The sequence below is a fragment of the Brachycentrus maculatus genome, unplaced genomic scaffold (assembly GCF_059751285.1).
Source record: "Brachycentrus maculatus isolate JH-2025_06_01 unplaced genomic scaffold, ASM5975128v1 h1tg000293l, whole genome shotgun sequence".
Lineage (NCBI taxonomy): Eukaryota > Metazoa > Arthropoda > Insecta > Trichoptera > Brachycentridae > Brachycentrus > Brachycentrus maculatus.
The window spans coordinates 1,910,260-1,930,773 of record NW_028281044.1 but is presented as its reverse complement, the minus strand read 5'-3'; the positions used below and the strand labels follow the sequence as shown (position 1 = coordinate 1,930,773).

General features: G+C 33.5%; 1 protein-coding gene across 2 annotated transcripts in view; it reads left to right on the top strand.

Annotated features, from left to right (window-relative positions):
- LOC148305030 (uncharacterized) overlaps nt 1-20,514 on the top strand; it is a 166,522-nt gene that overhangs the window by 111,050 nt on the left and 34,958 nt on the right. Inside the window, exons 3-5 of one of the 2 annotated variants that reach the window (XM_088267336.1) lie at nt 111-173; nt 17,759-17,913; nt 20,124-20,273. In XM_088267336.1, coding sequence (XP_088123462.1) covers nt 111-173; nt 17,759-17,913; nt 20,124-20,273 — 368 coding nt within the window. Of the gene's footprint in view, nt 1-110; nt 174-2,263; nt 11,334-17,758; nt 17,914-20,123; nt 20,274-20,514 lie in introns of those variants that run through there. The other variant, XM_088267338.1, reaches the window with a different exon arrangement.

Sequence of the window (20,514 nt, the reverse complement as noted above, 5' to 3'; positions counted from 1 at the left end):
ATTTCTACAATAATCGTTTTTTGCAAGCCTTTAAATATTAAAATGTTATTTATTAAAATATAATAAAAATTGGTGTTAGAATATTTTATAATATATTATCTTTTTTACAGATTTCCAAAACGATGATGTCATAAATGTAGATAGAGTAAAAAGGGACGTCGCAAATGATGGCGGTAAGTCATTTTCTTGACACTTCTAAAATTTTAGCTTGTAGCTTTTTTGTATAAAGCCTTTGCACATTTGTTTTCTTGTATTATCACCCTTTTTCTATGTAGGAGAAGCATTTCTGTTTATTTTCCTCTATGGGTCAATGGCTTCAAATTTTTTCTGTGTCTCTTATGATGAAGTTTCTTGCAACTATTAATATAATTTCGAGACCTGATGCCGCCTATACAGGTTTTTCACTTTAAATTGGACGCTTAACGAATCAAATAGGACGTTAAACTAATCAAATCGGACGTTTAACAAATCAGATTGGACGTTTGTCAACCTAATTGGACTTCTTACAAATCAAATTGGAAGTTTAACAAATCAATTTGGGAGTTAAACTAATCAATTAGGACGTTAAGTAATAAAATTGGAAGTTCCAAAAACCAAAATGGACGATAGAAATCCAATAGGACATTTGAGATTTTAATTTGGATGTTAAACAAATCAAATTGGACTAGTAACAAATCAAATTTGACGTTAAACTTATCAAATAGGACTTTCAACAAACCAAATTGGACGTTTCAAAAATCTAATTTGACGCCTTACAAATAAATTTGGACGTTTAACAAATCAAATTGCACGTTTACTAAGCATTGGACGTTCAAAAAACCAAATTGGACAATGGAAATCAAATTGGACATTTGAGATTTAAAATTGGACTTAAACTAATCAAATAGGACTTTCAAAAAACCAAATTGGACATTTAAAATCAAATAGGACATATAATTTTTAATTGGACGTTTACCAAATAAAATTAGACTTTAGTCTGCGGAGAATTTTAGGCGTGCGGTGGTTTGACTTTGTGAGGAATGAAGAGATAAGGCGTAGGACGCAGCAAATCTTGGTCACAACTGTCGTCAAGAAAAGGCGATTCAGTTGGCCAGGTCATGTACTTAGCATGCCTCCCTAAAGGTTTTTTTTGGTATTAAAACACTTCATAAAAATAAAATTGCTATTTGTGAGTGGATTTACTCTTTATGTTTCAAGTCCTTATGATTTCATGTAATTCATGAGTGAAAATCTAGTATCTATTTTTGTCCTGAAGAAGGACCCAGTAAAGATGACCGAAACGTTAATATGAGAATATTTGTTATTTAAAATAGTTTTTGTACTATTTAGAAAATATATGTTAAAATTTTCAATCTTCAAATATTTTTTTGAATTTTTTTTTTTTAATTTTTCCATTGGCCCATAAAAAAAAGAAGATGTTTTATAACACGATATTTTTTAAATTATAAATTTTCTTAATTTTTCTCTTTTTTTCGATTGTACAAAAATGTGTGATGATTTTTTCTTGTCTTTTTTCCGCACCCTTTTCTTGCCTAAATTTACAAAATATTTTAAAAAAATTATACTTTGTAAAAATAAATATAATGTCTAGTGCTTATTTTATTTATCACAAATAAATTATTTAACTTTTTACAAAGTATTGTTACTATATTATGTAACATGTTACGAAATGTTTTTTTAATGGTATTATATCTTTAAATGTTGAAGAGTATTTTTATGATATTATGTCATGAATTGTTAAAACGTATTTTTTTATGATGTAACTTGCTACAAAGTACTGTTTCAATAAGTTGTAAATATTTTATTTTTAAATATTTTTTTTACAAAGTATCAAATTATATAATATGTGTATATTGTTATTATATCGAATTGTTTCTTTTTTTCCATTCTCAACTATAATCCTTCTCCGGTGGGCTGTTCTACAAATACCTTTTTACAACCTCAAAAACAATGTACAAACGACCACCAACCAACCACCAAATGATGTAATACCAAACCTTGTATGATGTACAAAAACCAAAACCCAAAATGGAAACCCAAATTCCCAATGGACAAACAACTGACTTCGACCAAAAACAATTGACAAAATGGACAATGACGTGTGGACTTTACAACAATGTGTGTGTTGACAAAAACTTGACAAAAACTAACAAATATGTGTGTTGAATTGTGCTAATCTAATCTGAAACCTTTTGTGATGTTTCCATTTTTTTTAAATTTAATGACATGATTTTTTTCTCGATATTTTATGTTTATTTTAAAGATGTAACAACGGTTCTTTTGGTCGATAACCAAAAACTCAACAGAGAGCTTAACTCTAGAAACGGTAGATATCTCAACGTTAAACCGGTGATAGGTCTTCTAACTTCTACAGCTAGAACGTTCATTCAAGATGGAGTTACTACAGAATATGCTACTGAAGTTGTAGGAACTACATTGGACAATGGAAGAGTCTACGCGCAATTGTTGACCAAATCATCTCTGGTACTCTACGACAGACCTCAAGACGGTGTTCAGGAATCATCCAAAAGAACTAGACTGCCTTATGAAGTAGACGCTAAGAAGTGGAACGTTGAAGATAATCTCGGAGACAAATATAGAGATCAATATATCATCAAAAATACAGATTACGTCTCTCCCAGGGATGGAGGTGATCTGTTCACAGTATTTGCCAGCAAGCCGACGCAGGAATACTTGGCTACTGCGTGGAATCCTGCGCCGGTTGAAGAAGAACGAGAGGAAGAAGAGAGCATTCCGAGCGCTCCGGAGACCTCAAATAACCTGAGAGTGCAGGGCCTCAAAGAAATCCCCAGATATTCAGAGTTCGAGAGCTTCAACTTCCTCGATCCGATACCATCTGCTAGAGAAAGAAAAATCTCTGCTTATAATAATATCAATGCTGAAATTGTAGACAATAATCAAAAAGTTGAAAAAGTCGTTGCGAAAGAAAGCTTCAAAGAACCTTTATCCAATTCCGTGGAAAAAGCTCCGCCTAAACAGATAGAACCTGCTAAAATTAATCCGAATATCAAACTTCCAACATTCACCGTCAAAAATGAATTTTCTCCCATATTCTACTATATAGATAACGTTGAATCGAAAACAGAGAAAACCAGCACCACTCCTAATCATTTAAAAAGCGCCAAGAAACTTTTCGGTTTCAAAGAAGACTTGAAACCTCTTAAAACATTCACCTATTATGGTTTCTCAAACTTTACGACGACAGTAGGAGAGACGGTTATCATATTTTCCCCGAGCACTGCAAGTGGATTTATCAAAGAAAATCAAGAAGAAATAACTCCGTCTGTTAGAGCTCCATTTTTACCGAATTTCGCAACTAGATTGAAAACATTCCTATCTTCTGATATAAAAGTAAGCAAAACGTCAAGTTATACTCGTAATACTGAAATCGTTTCACCACCTACCGTGAACCAGCCTCAGGATGCTATTCGTTCTAGCAAAGCTCTTTCAAATCAACTTTCCAGCCTGAAAAACGCATTGTTCGAGAAACCCAAACCAGATGAAGAACAAGCTTTGCTCGATGATAAAGAAAAGTTCAATAGGGTGATTGCCAGTCTCAAAAGCGGGTTGTTTATCCGACCAGCAACGCAATTCGGCGTACATAGAGATTCTATCCAACCATCTGAAACCTCTTACAGTACGATACTGAGGACTCATGCGACTGAAAAATTAAACTCTCAAGATGAAACAACTAGAGAGGATAACATACCAGAAATTACAGCGACAGAACCTTTACATTTCTATAGACCATCATCAGTTACGGAAAGTAACGAAGAAGAAAACTCGGTAACTACTGAAGATACGTTCAGTACGTACGAAGATGAGGTAACTGAGGACAGTGATTCGGGTTCTACGACTGAAAGTTTCGGCGAAACAATGTCAAACACTGACGACACACTATCAACACCTCAAATGGACGAAACCAGCGATGAAACTGGTCCAGAAGAAGAGGAAGACAGTGAATCAGATGGACATTCTAATGACGCAACGTGTACTGATGGAATCATTCCTGTGTCAACTATGACCACTGCTTATAAAACGTTCACATATCTGACCACTTACTTTATCCCGTTAGAAGGAACTGAAACAACGACTTCCATCAAGTCGCACGAAGTCGTCAGCACAGAAACTGGATACTTGACCAATTTGCAATGCAAAACTAACACAGTTATCGACATAACGCCAACCATCGATTTGACAACTGAAATTCAACCCACTGTATCTGTACGTTACGAGACTAGCACAGAAAAACATGTCGAAAGTCACAAAGAAGTTGTCACTGAACCCAGTTTACCTATCCTTACAACAACGGAAGCTTCTGAAGAAGAGAATGAAGTGCCAACAACAGAAAAGTTTACAACTGAAGCCATGGTAGAAACTACTTCTGAGAAAGGCACCACACCCTATGTTCCTGACACTACCGAAAGTAAAATAACTACGGTCGAAGTTCCGACAACAGAGCGAATAATCACCACGAGTGAAAGTCATGTCGAAACGACAGTAACAACTGAAACCAACGACATCGAAACTACGACTCAAGCAAAGGAAGAAGAAACCACCGAATCGAATGGAAACGAAATCGATCTCATATTCAAAACGTTATATACAACTTACACATATTTCACTACTTACTTCCAGGGATCAACTTCAACAGTGACTAGTAAAAAATCCGTCGTCACAAATGTGATAACTTCAACCTTAGATTTATCTCAAATCGATCCTTCCATCTTCAACGCCATAGAATCTAGTGATTATCTTTTCAAAGCAACCCATAAGGAAGAATTAGGTCAAATAGTTCCAACAAGCGTCGGCGCAGGTCGTCCAACTCAAACGTTCGCGTTAAATAGTATATTAGATCTGGTCAAGAATAGGCAGGTTATCGATTCGGCAGAAAATGACGCTATTTTAAGCTCCAAGATTCAAACGCCAGAGTTGAACGACGATGATCTTTTTAAAGGTATCGAAGCCGATGTAGTCAAAACCTTCTATACAACTTATACCTTCTTCACAACTCTTTACGTAGAACAAGATGTCAATATTTGCAGCCGTTCTGAAGTTTACACAAATTACGTGGGACCAGCGTCTCTCATTCCTACAAAAACTAATAGCATCGACTCCCTGAAAACTGCCACAAATGAAATAGATTTCAACAACTGCAAAAAAGTCCCCGCAGGTAAAGTAACGACTCCCGCCAAGCAGGAAGAAATAGAAGATACTGAAAGGCCTATTGAAAAACTTGTAACTAAGCCAAAATATCAAGTGTATGCTTCCATCGACAGATCAAATAAGAAGCCAGCTCTTGTCGAAAATAATGATTCTAGAGAGGTAAATGATTTACGTTACGGTAAAGATGAAATCGTTTTAGAAAAAGGCGAAAGCATGCTTGTGACTGATATAAAGAGTAGTTCATCCAAAGGTGAACGCCAGATCATAGACAATGCTGTCCTCGATGATCAAATAAGTTCTGAGAGTAATATCGATGAAATCGTACCATCTCCAACGCTTCTCTTACAAACAAGCTACACTACGTTTACATACTTCACGACTATGTACCTAGGCAAAGATTCTAGTAATGTCAAGAGTCGCTTGGAGACAGTCACTAATGTAGTCACCGAGACTCTTGATCCTAAAACCGCTGAAGTGGAAGAAACCAACCTACCAATTACTTATTATACAACGTTCACGTATTGGACAACTTTGTACAAGGATAAAACCACAACCATCACAAGCAGAGAGGACATCATTTCAAATGTAGTTTCTCCGAGTGTTACACCCTCAACTGTTAGCCCAATTGCAACAGACCCTATCGACGTATCGGTTGTGAAGATATCCGATATAAGCAAACCGGAAGACGCAACGGAAATAACGCCTACATCTACGAAGGGCGAAACTCTCGAAGATGATGGAAAAGCTACCTTCTTCACAACCTACACTTATTTCACAACTTACTATGTTGGCAATTCTTCAGAATTAAGAAGTAGCCTTGAAACTGTTACAAACATAGTTGATAACACCAAAGATTTGGTCAATGAGAACCAATTGGCGAGAGCTGTCGGAGGCCAAGGAGCATCTGGAAACTTGATTGACGACGGTGAAAAACCGGTCATAAAGAACACCGTTCAACCGGACGCTATTATCGCAACCAAAGTCGTTGGTGACAACGCTATTGTACCAACTCAACTCGTCGGCACTTATACAGATAATTTCAGTGTCATAGGCCTTGACAAAAACATCAATGAGAAGAAAATAATATCTTCACAAGTTGCCGTAATCAGTGGTGATTCTACTATCATAACTAACGCGGAAAACAAAGAGGAGAAGAATAATGTAGATTCAATTCTCCCAACCAAAATAGTAAATGACTTATCAGAATCTAAAACAACTTCCCCTAACTTGGCCGTCATAGAAGGGTCGGTCACAGATCCTACAATTATTAATGAAGATGAAGGGGGAGATGAAGAGGACGAAGGCGAAGAAGTTGAAGACGAGAATGGCAACATTACGAGAAAGAAGTCTCGTCTTACATTCTCAACCAGAAAACGTACATTCACTCCGGTGATAAGACCATTTGCTTCTCGTAATAGGCCAACATTCAGCCCAAAGCGTGTATCATTGACTAGCAGCGCGACAACTATTACGCGATCCGATTTCACTCCTACAGTAACTGCTACTCCTGCGTTGAAATCAGCTAAATCAACTGGGTTCGGAAACAGAAAATCAGCATCTTCCGCATATCCCGGAAGTTCTGCTGGAGGCGGAAGAAGATTTTCGAGAATAAGTAGCTCTGCAACGGCCAATGCTCCTAGTCAACGATCAACAGGTTTTGGACGCGGTAGGTCGTCTGTCGCGGATATTCAACCGACAAGTTCACGCAGGGGCGGATTTAGAACTAGTTCTGCAGGAACTTCCGGTTTCTCATCCAGAGGCGGCGGTTCAAGAATTAGGCCAACCCTATCTTCAAGATACAGAGGAAATAAACAGACAACAACACCCTCAAACAACGACGATTTATCGACGTTCGTAACTGAAGATCCGGTCGGATTAACAAATTTCGCTGAAACAGTGACGCAAGCCGGGGATACACCTGTAGATCTAGGATTCCGACGCACCACCAATTCATTGCTTCGTTTTAGAAGACCTCCATTTACAAGGGCTCCGTTGGCCACCACTCCTAGAACTGCTACTCAAGGTACAACACGGAGAGGGGCAGCGAATAGAAATAGAGCAGGCACAACTACAACACCCAAACCACCACCAAAAACTACTCAAAATCCATTATTCGCTCTACGAAATAGACAAAGACCGAACTCTATTTTCCCTCGGAGAGGATTAATTACTACGCAACCAGAACCACAGCCTGAAGAGGAAGTAGCAAATGAGGAAGATGAAGAAAACCAGGAAAATGCTGACGGAGAAGAAACAGATGGAGATACTGATTACGATTCTTCTAACAGACAAGAGTCCCAATTATCCACGACAACATTAGCCCCGGTCAAACCTAAAATTAATAATGTACCAGTAATAAAACCATTCGGTTTCCGCAGAAGATCTAAAAGGCAAGCTGATTACGGATCAAGAAGAAATTTCTCAAATTTCCGCAGACCGAGTTCAAGAACTGCAAAACCTGAAACTAAAACAACCGAAGCACCTGTAGAAGTCACAACTCCCGCAAGAACTAGGCCTTCAAACCGATATAACTCTAGATCCAACAGCAAGCAAAGCGTTAAAAGCAGCACTTCCAAGCCTGCTAGAACTACGGCAGCTAGTATCAGCAGTAGACAACCTTTTATCCTTAGAGGCGAAAGCAAAACCCACCAGCCAACATCCAGGCCGGGATTCCGAACTAGAAGTTCGAGGACTTCTGCAAGATCCACGTCCCCAACTGCAAATCTCAGACCGAAGGCTCCTCGGCTGAAGACTTACCAACCGCAAACTGAACCCACGAGAACCAGTAGACCGAGCTCGAGGTCACGAGGATCTAGAAGAGGAAGCACAACTAGACAGAGAACCACTTCTAACGATATCACTGATAATAACTATGTAAATTACCAAGTCCAGAACGATGGAAAATTGACTGTCACTCACAAAATACCCATGGAGGTAACGATTCCCGTAGTCAATGGAAAGTTGACCGAGTATAAAAATGTCCTCACCGCTAAACCAAGCATCGAAGTTTTGCTGCCTAACCAGTATTCAACTACCCAGAACGCTTTCGGCTCTCAGTACATTGCATTAGTATCCGAATCATCTGAACCAGCTGACAACGGTGCTACAAGAGTGATTCAATTCATCCTCCACGAAACACCGACCACCAGTGTTATTTTTACTCCTACTACTATTAGAGGTAGAAGAACATCTTTCTCTCATGTTATACCGAGCACTGTATACGATGTTGAGCGAGTCACTTCGACCATCCAACCGCAAATCAATGCCAACGTGCCATTAGCGAATATCTTGCTCTCGCAACTGCTTCTCGGAGGTATCGGAATGCCCCAACAGCAAATCAACCCGTTCTTGGCGCTCCAAGGTGGTCAACCCTTAGTTCCTGGAACTCCAACAACGGAATTTAAAACAAGAACAACAACTTACGTGACAACTGTCACGGACGCCAAATCTACCGTTCTTCCCATAACTTTCAGAGGAAAAGAAATTTTGACTACGATCATCGATTCCAAGGTAGACGTAATCACAGCGACAGAGTTCATAACCGAAACCGTTGTCGTAACCCCCACCGTTGCTGCTCCGAATCAAAACCCGAATCAATTAAACTCGATCCTTTTGCTCTTACAACAGCAGCAGGTCCAGCAGCAAGTCCAACAGCAGCAACAGACTGCAAACCCACTGCTCGGCCTTACGGCTGATTTGAATTTGCTGCAAAACCAACAGCTCTTAAACAACAACGCCTTGAGCCCTAAACCTGAAGTTTTAGACATCAAAGACACTGACGACTACCTCTCAGATGTTATAGAAGACGACATAGATGCTATTACCCCATCTCCACCGCCAAAGAAGGCGATTAGACGTAAACCAGTGGTCAATAAACCAATTCCACCAAGGGAATCAAGTGTTATTACTCTCTACGTATCAGGTAGGCACCCGGGCGAGTTCAGTACAGTTCTTTCAACAGTATTCTTGGACGAGAACCAACACATTCAGAAGAGAGAGGCAGTGTACTACGAAGAGTACGATCTGAACCCGTCAGACCTTCCTTACCTCAGCCAAATGGTTCTGGGATCTCAGTCTGACATGATGCTGGATACATTCTTGATGCCAGCAATGGATAATACGATAACCCAAGATACGCCAACGCAACAAGAGACGCAGAGCCTCGAAAGCATCATCGGAGAAGTCAGTCAATATATCAAAATGCAGCATCCAAGCTCCATTTTAGAAACAGCAAATACTGGACCAACTGTAACTTACGTCATAAGCAAAGGAAGCGATATCGAATCGGGGAGGTAAATATCAATAGTTTCAAACAAACATACTCATATAATTAAGTCATGAAATCGTAAAGGAAAAAATATTATAAGCTTTTTTATACCGTCGGATGTTACCGAATTTGTGAATTGTATAAATTATACTAGGAACTGGGTCTAATATACGTATTTATTATCATAAATAGTTATTCAGATAGTTTTTTTTAGGAAACGATAGACTATGTGCGAGATTTATACAATAAATATTATTTTTAAGATAAAAAAGATGAATCAGTGATATTTTTTCAACGATGCCTGTTGCGATCTAAACCTTTTTCTTCCTGAAAAAATACAACGAATTTCGTTAGCCAAATTTGACAACACCTTAAAACAACATTTTGCAGAAATGATCCTGAAATTTATTACGTACGTTTTTTTTTAAAGAAATATGTGTTGAACACACTGGTGTTACTACATTATGACACTGTCATTTATATTTTTCTGTTTTGAAAACGAGAAAAATAACGAGTTCCCTTGCGAAGAAAACCGTCATTTTTTACGAAAATTAAAAAACGTACTACTACAACGTCACAAATAAATATCACTTAAAATGACAGCGAGAGACTTCCATATACATTAATATATATACAGTAGACCCCCCTACAACGTTGAGATAAGTACCGCGTTATCGGAGGGAACGCTATAAGGGGTTAATGTTTAAAATTGTATTTTACATTTTAACCAACGAAAATTACTTACATCAGTCATTTAAAATTTAAATACAATTCAAAAACATTCACCCCCCTTTAATCTTCCCTCCGATAACGGGGTACCTATCTCAACCTTGTGGGGGGTTTGCTGTTTATATATGTGTGTTTGTAAACTATATAACTCGCGTTCACAGTTTTTTTTATATATAAACTAATATAAAATACGTAAGAAAAAATTCAAGATTTGGTAAAAATATTTAAAATTAAAAGGCGAATTAATTTATTCGGGTGTTAGATAAAATGTTTTAAAAAATAAATAAGTTAGTAATTTTAGCATATTAATTACTCAAATTATTTTTTAAAAAAACATGCCAACCTTAATATTAGTATTCTAGGAATAATTTAGATTTTTTTGTATAAAAATAATTTACATATTAAAAACACCGTTGTGTTTGATAAATCTAAGTATTATTTAAATAAACGATATTTAGATAAATGCCGTTTTTTAAATGAGGAAAAATCATCATTAAGTTTTTTTTTCTTTTTTAATGCCATACCTAAGTCTTCATTTAAACACCGTGTCAAGTGTCATAATTCAATTTTTTACCTCAAGAATTTTTTTGAGATGGTTTAAATAATTAATAAATTACAAATAAACCCAACAGTACTGTAAATAAGAATGTTTACAATAAAAATATATAATGAGTTTCTGCTTAATAAAAAAGCTTCTTTACATCTCACCAATAGATGTCTCTAGTGAAGTTCTAGTGATTCAAGAACAAAGTTTCTAAATTGGTTCATATATGTAGAACTTCCGAAAATTTGAGTAGTGTGGTTGTCAATAATGGGTAGAATTGGTGAATGTTACACGTGTGTAAAGTGATCACTTAAACCAGCCTATGACGGTCGTCAGCCCCGTAAATGCCCAGACTTCCATATTCTTCTTCATCTTTGATGAGACGTCAAAAAATAATAAAAAAATATATAAATCAATATTCATTTTGTGAAGATAGGGATTTTTAAAAATAAGTTACATAAAAAATAATAAATTAAATATAACTTATTTTTTACATTTTAGTGAAATATTTAGATTGTAAAAACAATAATTATAATGAGGTTAATAAATAAAACTGTACCATAATATGATTAGTTTATTTTAAGAATGTAAAAATATAATATTTCAAAATAATAAAACAAATATATTTTTAAATGAAACGTTTTATTTTTTTAATATAAAAATGCTTTTAATTGTGTTTAAAAATATCAAATTTTATGATTTTTTCAGTGAAATTTTTAAGGGGATGATTTATTAAAACGATGTGCAATTTTCACGAGAACACTCCCTTAAATATTTTACATTGTAAAAACAAATATCTATACATATATTAAATATGTTTTTAAGTATGTACAAATTATAAATAAGTGTACTATCAATTAACACAATTTTAATCCACATATTTACTTAAGACAGACTGAAGACAAAAACTTACTTTAAAAAAAATAAAAAAATACCTGACCTGAATTTAGTTCTACTGTAGTCATAAAATATTTTACATTATTTTATTACTAAAGTAATAAAATAATGTAAAATATGAAGCAAAACTTGTGTTACAAATTAAAGTTTTTTTTTTGGAACATTGTATGTAATTAGGACTAGCATATTTAAGAATATATATATATATATATATATATATATATATATATATATATATATATATATATATATATATATATATATATATATATATATATATATATATATATATATATATATATATATATCCATACATCCTTTTTACGTTTTATCATACCATATTCCAATGTTACACAATGTGATCCTGGGTTCGATTCCCTTTAAACTACACATATTTTTGTTTAATTTATTTTAACAATACTTCATGGCTACCAAAGAATAACAAAAACGATAATTTTTGTTTTATTTAAACAAATCTACATTTCATCTGATGATGAAATGGTTATTCTGAATCTGACAGTCATGAACTAGTGTTTTTAAGTGGTATTACACAAAGTTAACGATGAATGATAAGGAGAGTGTCATATTACCATACCACAAAGTTTATAATGCTTTTAATATACAAAACCTAAAATTTAAATTGTGTGATAAATCGCTCACTCCTTTCAACAACGTCATATATCAAAAAACTAGATTTTTCAGGAGATCGTTTTTAAAGTTGAAGAATATGTTAAAATGTATTAAAAATAAATAAATGCCACTTATTGAACTTTTTACTGTGCAACAAATCTTTTTACGCAAAACCTGACTGTTTTTTCTCCATTCCAAAAATATTCAGTATATTAAAAAAAAAAATTAACAATACATTTTCTTTAAAATGCAAAAACAACATTTTCCGCCCTGTAGCGGGTAAATATTGAGTTAAATATTTTACGTTTTTGCTGGGATATATGTAGTACATTTTCTGGGCATTCCGAAAATATGCACCACTGAAAATTGACTTTTTTTATATATAACGTTGTTGAAAGAAGTGAGCGAAATATACCCGAACAATATAAAAATGGACTTGATCATAACTTGCCTTTGGACCGACTCAATATCATATATGGACTGACTCAAAATTACATGGACTGACTCAAAACCGACCGAGGAAGCGATGGACTGACCCTTGACGATGACAGACTGACCGAAGCAAGCCCTAAGTCAGCATTGTGCCGTCTTCCCGCCATTTCCCATCAACCCATGGTAAAAAATCCCATGTTTTTGAGGTGAGTTTCGCTATTTTAGACACAAAATTGCCATGGAAAAGAAATGAAAAAAAATCACAGTCTTTTAGTTTTTCTTGTCAGTCATTTTCAATTTTTTTCAATTTAAGGTCTCAATCTCAAGCGTTCAAATTACAATGCGCTTTGCCGTGCTAAGGACTGGACTTGTGTTTACTTGCACATTGCATTTTTTTTAATTTTATAGAAAATGTATTGAAAAAAATATATTTTAATCTCCTTACATTGCAATAACTCTTTTTTATTTCTCATATAACTCTCATTTATTTCAAAGAAAAACTTTTCAATACACAAACGGTGTTTTAGAAGAAAATTCAATTTTGTGGAATGTCCCGGGTTTCGAGAAAGTTAAGTTGCGACTTATCGAATATATTTTACAAACTTCATTGATTTTTTTCTTAAAACAACGTTTTTGCATTAATAAAATTATTCGAGATAATTACATGGTTTTGAAAAAGAAAGAGTTTTTGAAAGATAGGGAGTTAAAAATATATAAAAGCATTTTTTCCATTTTCTAAAAAACAAACAAAAATCCAGAATACATTCTTCGTGTTACCCCTCCGGCGGTCGGTCGTTGATTGAATTCTGTGTTTCGTTGTATCCCCTTAAACATTAAATCGTTTTGAAAGTATTTTTATAAAACTTTCTGAAACAGGAAAAAATATTTGGAATAAAAGACCTCTGACGGTATTTTATTCTCCTGGCAGTTTTAAATGGATTTAAATTTTAATAAAAATTATTTAAGTTTTTAGTTTCATCCTGTTTGTACGAATTCATAACCATTAATGTCAGTTTGACACAAAAATTATAATAAAAACTTCGATCCCCAGTCCGATAGTATAAAAAAATATATTTAAGAATAGTAACTATGCAGCTTTCGCAATGCAGTTGGGACATTTTTTTTTCATTTACATTTTATTGCGATTTTGTGCATTCTAACATTGGATAAGGTTAATCATATTTATGTATACAAAAAATGCAATATATCTTTATATTTTTGATGCGTAATATAAAACGCGATTGTATTTAATTTTTCTTTTTTATGTTATGAGACACATACATCCAGCACGGTAGCTAAACTATAAATATATATATATATATATATATATATATATATATATATATATATATATATATATATATATATATATATATATATATATATATATATATATATATATATATATATATATATATATATATATATATATATATATATATATATATATATATATATATATATATATATATATATATATATATATATATATATATATATATATATATATATATATATATATATATATATATATATATATATATATATATATATATATATATATATATATATATATATATATATATTCTTCTAACCTATATCCGCACCCCATGGTGCATTGGGCACTGCATCGTATAGAAGCAGTTTTATCTTGATCGTTAAATACACGAAGGAAAGCCTTCCGCTTCAGGTACCAGTCCAGGGTCATATTAACTAAATATTAGACTAAAAAATCACTAATATTTATTTTGACCCTCTTGGGAATCGAACCTGGGACCTCCAGCATGGTAGCCTATGTATGGTTTATGTATATATTTATATATATATATATATATATATATATATATATATATATATATATATATATATATATATATATATATATATATATTATATATATATATATAGTGGAATGGTAAGCGCGTTTAACTACCGTGCTGGAGGTCCCGGGTTCGACTGCCATGGGGTGTCAAAATATTAAAAATTGTTCTTTCTTATATTTATTTAATGTCACCCTGAACTGGTAACTGAGGCGCAGGATTGATCTGCTTGGCTTCATATAAGTAAGAATCAAAATAACACTGCGGCCATACCATGCAGTGCCTTATGCACCATTTGGTGATGATTAGGGTTTGATAAAGAAACCACACTTATAAGAGAGAAAAAAATACAATTTATTCTCCGGTAAATGAGGTTATTACTTGAAAAAGGAAAAATTATTATTATCATTTATTATAAAGAAAAGAGATGTGTTTGTGTTTTGAATGTTTTTAAAAATGCTTCAATTTCATTTTTTTCTGTGAGCCTTAGCTGCGCATTATTAGAAATAGGTATCAAATTGTGGTAGAGTGGGTTCGAACCCAGAAACTCCAAATATACAAATAACTCAAGAGTCCGCGACACTAACCACGGGACCACAACCCGGCACTTTCTATATTAAAAAGTTATCTCTTATTTTTTGATATGTTGCATTTTTTGTAATATTTTAAATAATACTTTTCTTATTATTAATTAATTATATTGTAGATATATATATATATATTTCATTTTTGTAGCATTTCCAGGTTTTTCCTTTTCAGACCTGCTCCACGCATCAAAATACGTAACTCAAAAATTTATTTTCTAAAACACAGTTTGTTTTTTCAACTATCAAATTAAAGAAACCAGAGGTTCCCAAACTCTTTTATCTCGTACACCCCTTGCCTTACCTGATATTGATTTTTATCAAATTCATTAACTTCAAATGTATTTTTGACAGCCGGTATATCGCTCACTCCTTTCAAGAACGTCATAAATCAAAAAACTTAATTTTTCAGGAGAACGTTTTTAAAGTTTAAAAATATAATACAATGTTTTAAAAATAAATATCTAGCCACTTATTGAATTTTTTACTACGCAACAGATCTTTTTAGGTAAAACCTGAAGATTTTTTCTCCATTTGAAAAATATTTAGTATATTTAAAAAAAATAGTTTAACAATACCTTTTCTTCAAAATGCAAAAACAACACTTTCTGCCCTGTAGCGGGTAAATATTAAGTTAAAAATATGATACTTTTTCTGGGATATAGTGCATTTTCTGGGCATTCCGAAAATATGCTCAACTGTAAATTGGCGATTTTTGATTTATGACGTTCTTGAAAGGAGTGAGCGATATGTAGTGTTACTCACTTTGAACCACACATGTTAGGTTTTATACATTTATATTTTAAATTCAAATTAAAACATAGACCCCTTGCAAGTTGTCATAGACCCCTGAGGGTCGATATAGACCACTTTGGGAATCACTGAAATAAACGATAAACACGCCTTTAATTTAAATTTTACTTGGTAAATATCAGTGTATAATTCAGTACGTGACCGGCTACGCGAGGCATACACGTGTGCCTCCTCACACGTTTTTCTAGAATTCATATTGGATTTTTTTAAGGAAATTTTAAGAAAAAGTGGTATTTACCAAATTAAATTTTACTTAAAAATTGTGTAAATTGACTGACGAATCAATTAATTAGGTAAATATGACATTGGTATAAAAATATATAATTTTTGAGTTACTCTGTTGATATCCAGATGGTAAAATAATTTTAAAAGGTAAGAAATTTTATATAGATCATTAAAATAAAAGTGACAAACTGTTTTTGACGCAGATTTCATCAGATTTCATCAGATTTCACCAGATTTCACCATATTAATCCCTTCAGATCCGAATTTGTTTCATGAGATAATGCAATAGTGTCAAAGTGCATGATATTTTAACTAGTTGAAAATGTTTTTCTAAACGATTTATTATTGTTTCTGTAAATTATGACGATGAGCATCAGGGTTTGGATCCAAATTAATTTATATACATTGTAGTATCCATTACATCTAAGGGGTTCTATTGTATTTATTAATAATAAAACCCTTATCCGCACCCCAATGGTGCATAGGGCACTGCGTCATATAAACGCAGTGTTATCTTGATCGTTTACACATGAAGGAAAGGTGATTAGCCCTCCGCTTCAGGTACCAGTCCAGGGTAATATTGAATAAATATGACAGTGAAAAATCAATTATATTTATTTTACCCCCCTTGGGAATCGAACCCGGGACCTCCAGAACGGTAGCCGAGCGTGCTGACCATTACACTACGGAGGCGGACAGAAGTTTATTAGTAGTTTAAAAAAGCTGTCAATAATAAAATATCAACATAATTTTTTTCGAATAAAATTATTTATTGCAAATAATTCATTCATTGCACCACATTGCGCATTCATAGATAGCACATTACATATCAATCATAAATTATTTAAAAAAAAAACAAAATGTGTTATGCGAGTAGATAAAAAAATACCATAAAAACTTTATAAAATAAAACTAGAACATTGTGTTTAATATCATATTTTTGGTATTTTTTTCCAACCGGTTTCGACAAACCCTTGTCATCTTCAGGGATTGATAGTACACCAGTAACTGAATACGTCAGATAACTGATTCCTACTTATGCAGAAATACAAATAATTACCATGAAAAAGAAATAATTATACACTCCATGCATTATTTTTTCAAAAAATGATGTGTTAACATATTTATCAGGAAAGCACTATTTTTTATTAATTTTCATATATTTCATATATTTATTGATGGGAAACAACAGCCAATAATAAGCATGACGATAACAAGGCGCTTGTCGAAACCGGTTGTAAAAATGTACAAAAATATGAGTGTTCAAAAACGTTTTATTTTATAAAGTTTATAAAATGTGAAATAATCAGCTAAAAATTCATTCAATATTTTTGTCATCAATAGATATTATTAGACTATATCTCATTGTCTTGACATGACAGGCTCAAAATAATTCTTCAGACGGCCCGTTACATTTCATCAGTTCCAAAGACTTCGATGAAGGGCCGGGAAGGGCATTTTACAACTGTCAGACATCACATCATATCAAAAAGGCAGCAAGTTACATTTCATCAGTTCCAAAGGCTTCGAAGAATCATCGTCTAACCCACATTCACCTCACAGCATGTGACCTAACCTTCAAAAACTGGCATTATGCAATTTTAACCTGTTATTTCTCCGATCCTGTCAGGGTTTATGCCTATCATCAGACAGCTGGAGGCCTGGAGGCCGCTCAGAGGACGAGGGCTGCTGGAGGACGGGATCGAGTTTCCAAGAGACAGGGCGGAGCCACCCAAGAATGCCAGACAGCCGCTGGCGACGAGGATCATGTCCAACGGAGTCGAGGTATTTCTAGCCAACAACGAAAAAAATACTGTATAATATTTACTGTATCTGCAGACAGTTGGTAGAATTCCATATTGAATTGTTGGGTAATATATCCAAAATTAAACATGGTTTATTGGATTGAATTCTACATTTATTTATGTATATGCTCCTTCTCCTTCCTGCTAAATCTATTATTTTATACAATACCCTTTTTTAATCTCTGAATGTTTTTAAATAGTTTTTAAACATAAATGTGGAATTGTTCAATTGGCTTTTTTTAACGTAACTATTTTTGTTAATGTAATGTAATGTTAATAATTGTTAATGTAACTATTGTTTATTATATATATATTTTTTTAATTATTTTAAGCTGTACAATTCCAAAAAAAATAGTTTTTTTAAATATAAAAAATGTTAATATGTGACGCGTTTCGTCTTATTAGAGTGTTTTTTTAATGTCTTAATAAGACGAAACGCGTCACATATTAACATATACATAAATAAATGTGGAATTCAATCCAATATACTTACCTTGTTTAATTTTTGATATATTACTGTATAATATACCTGAAATTATCTGTAAAACATCTTGACGATATTTGTTTTAAAATTACTACCAGATTTTTTGTTTGATACCTTAATATGGATGAATAAGTCTGGATCTACCATTGGCTGATTAAAATGATCTTCTTCTCTGGCCTTCTGTCCTCCACTGCTACCACTTCCGTATCCTTCCATGTCGGTTTCTATTTGCAGCCAGTCTAAAGTCTGTAGTTTCAATGATCACTGTGCAATATTCTATATTCTACACATCGCTCACTGCTCACTCCTTTCAACAACGTCATATATCAAAAATCGATAATTTTCAGTTGTGCATGTTTTCGGAATGCCCAAAAAATGTACTATATCCCTGCAAAAGCGGCATATTTCTAACTTAATATTTACCCGCTACAGGGCAGAAAGTGTTGTTTTTACATTTTGATGAAAATGTATTGTTTAATTATTTTTTTAAATATACCAAATATATTTCAAATGGAGAAAAAACACCCAGGTTTTACCTAAAAAGATCTGTTGCACAGTAAAAACTTCAATAAGTGGCCAGATATTTATTTTTAATACATTTTATTGTATTTTTGAACTTTAAAAACGATCTCCTGAAAAATCAAGTTTTTTTATATATGACGTTGTTGAAAGGAGTGAGCGTGAATTTTTTATACAAATATCTATTATATACTGCTATTTCATCGGTGACATCTATAACTTTCATATTCTTCTTCATCGATATTGAGATTAAAATAAAAAATATTTATTAAGAATGTGATATACTTAAGAAATATATGAAAGTCGGTGAACAAACGTATCAGGTAAAAGGATATACAATATATACGAGTTCCGAAATTTGTGTAGTGTGGTTGTCAATCATAGGTAGAATTGTGACTGTTACACGTGTATAAAGTGATCACTTAGACCAGCGAAATAGCCGTAACTCAAGTTGCGGCTGTTTGGTGTTATATGGCTCAAAGCATTCTTATAACTGGCCTCTATCATATGCCATCACAGATTTTGCCTGTCTCTTTCCTTTACTGAGATATTCATTATCCAAGTAGCCGCAAAATTGTATTAATTTGATACATCGCTCACTCCTTTCAAGAACGTCATAAATCAAAAATCGTCAAATTTCAGTTGTACATGTTTTCGGAATGCCAAGAAAATGTACTATATCCCAGCAAAAGCGGCATATTTTTCACTTAATATTTACCCGCTGCATGGCAGAAAGTGTTGTTTTTGCATTTTGAAGAAAAGTTATTGTTTAATTATTTTTTTAAATATCCTAAATATTTTTCAAATGGAGGAAAAACCTTCAGGTTTTACCTAAAGATATCTGTTGCACAATAAAAAGTTCAATAAGTGGCTTGATATTTATTTTTAATACATTTTACTATAGTTTTAAACTTTAAAAACGATCTCCTGAAAATCAAGTTTTTTTTTTATATATGACGTTGTTGAAAGGAGTGAGCGCATGTATTGGCAAAAAGCATCATTTTGAGTTTACTATAAACGCGTTTATCTCAAAAGTACTGTTTTTAACTAGCGGCTATTTTCCTTTGCACCTTAGAACATTTAAAGCTATTTTCGTTTTTCCAATAGTGTTATCTCGGTTTTTGAGACATCAGTTTATTATCACTACCATCTATTTCAGTAAGAAAAACTTTTTTTAAATATTAAAGGTAATTGTGGCTGACGGATCTAACCAGCCTTCGAATTCTGGATCTAGCAGATCCAAACTCCTCAGAGGTCTTCCATCTCGTCCAATGTCTCTAGCTGCCAGCACCCTAGACGACAATGTAAGGATGACAGTCAAAACGCCAGATTCACAGGTAAGATGATACGAGAAAATTGATCATGTCAGCTTATAAACCATAAAAAGCGTTGACATCTCAACACAGATGAAGATAATATGGAAGTCTGGGTGTCTTATATATAACCTTTCAAAGGCTGGTTCAATTGATCACTTTATACGCGTGTAACATTTACCATTCTACCATAGATTGACAACCACACTGTTATTGGAAGTCGATTTTTGATACAACGCTTACTCCTTTCAACAACGTCATATAT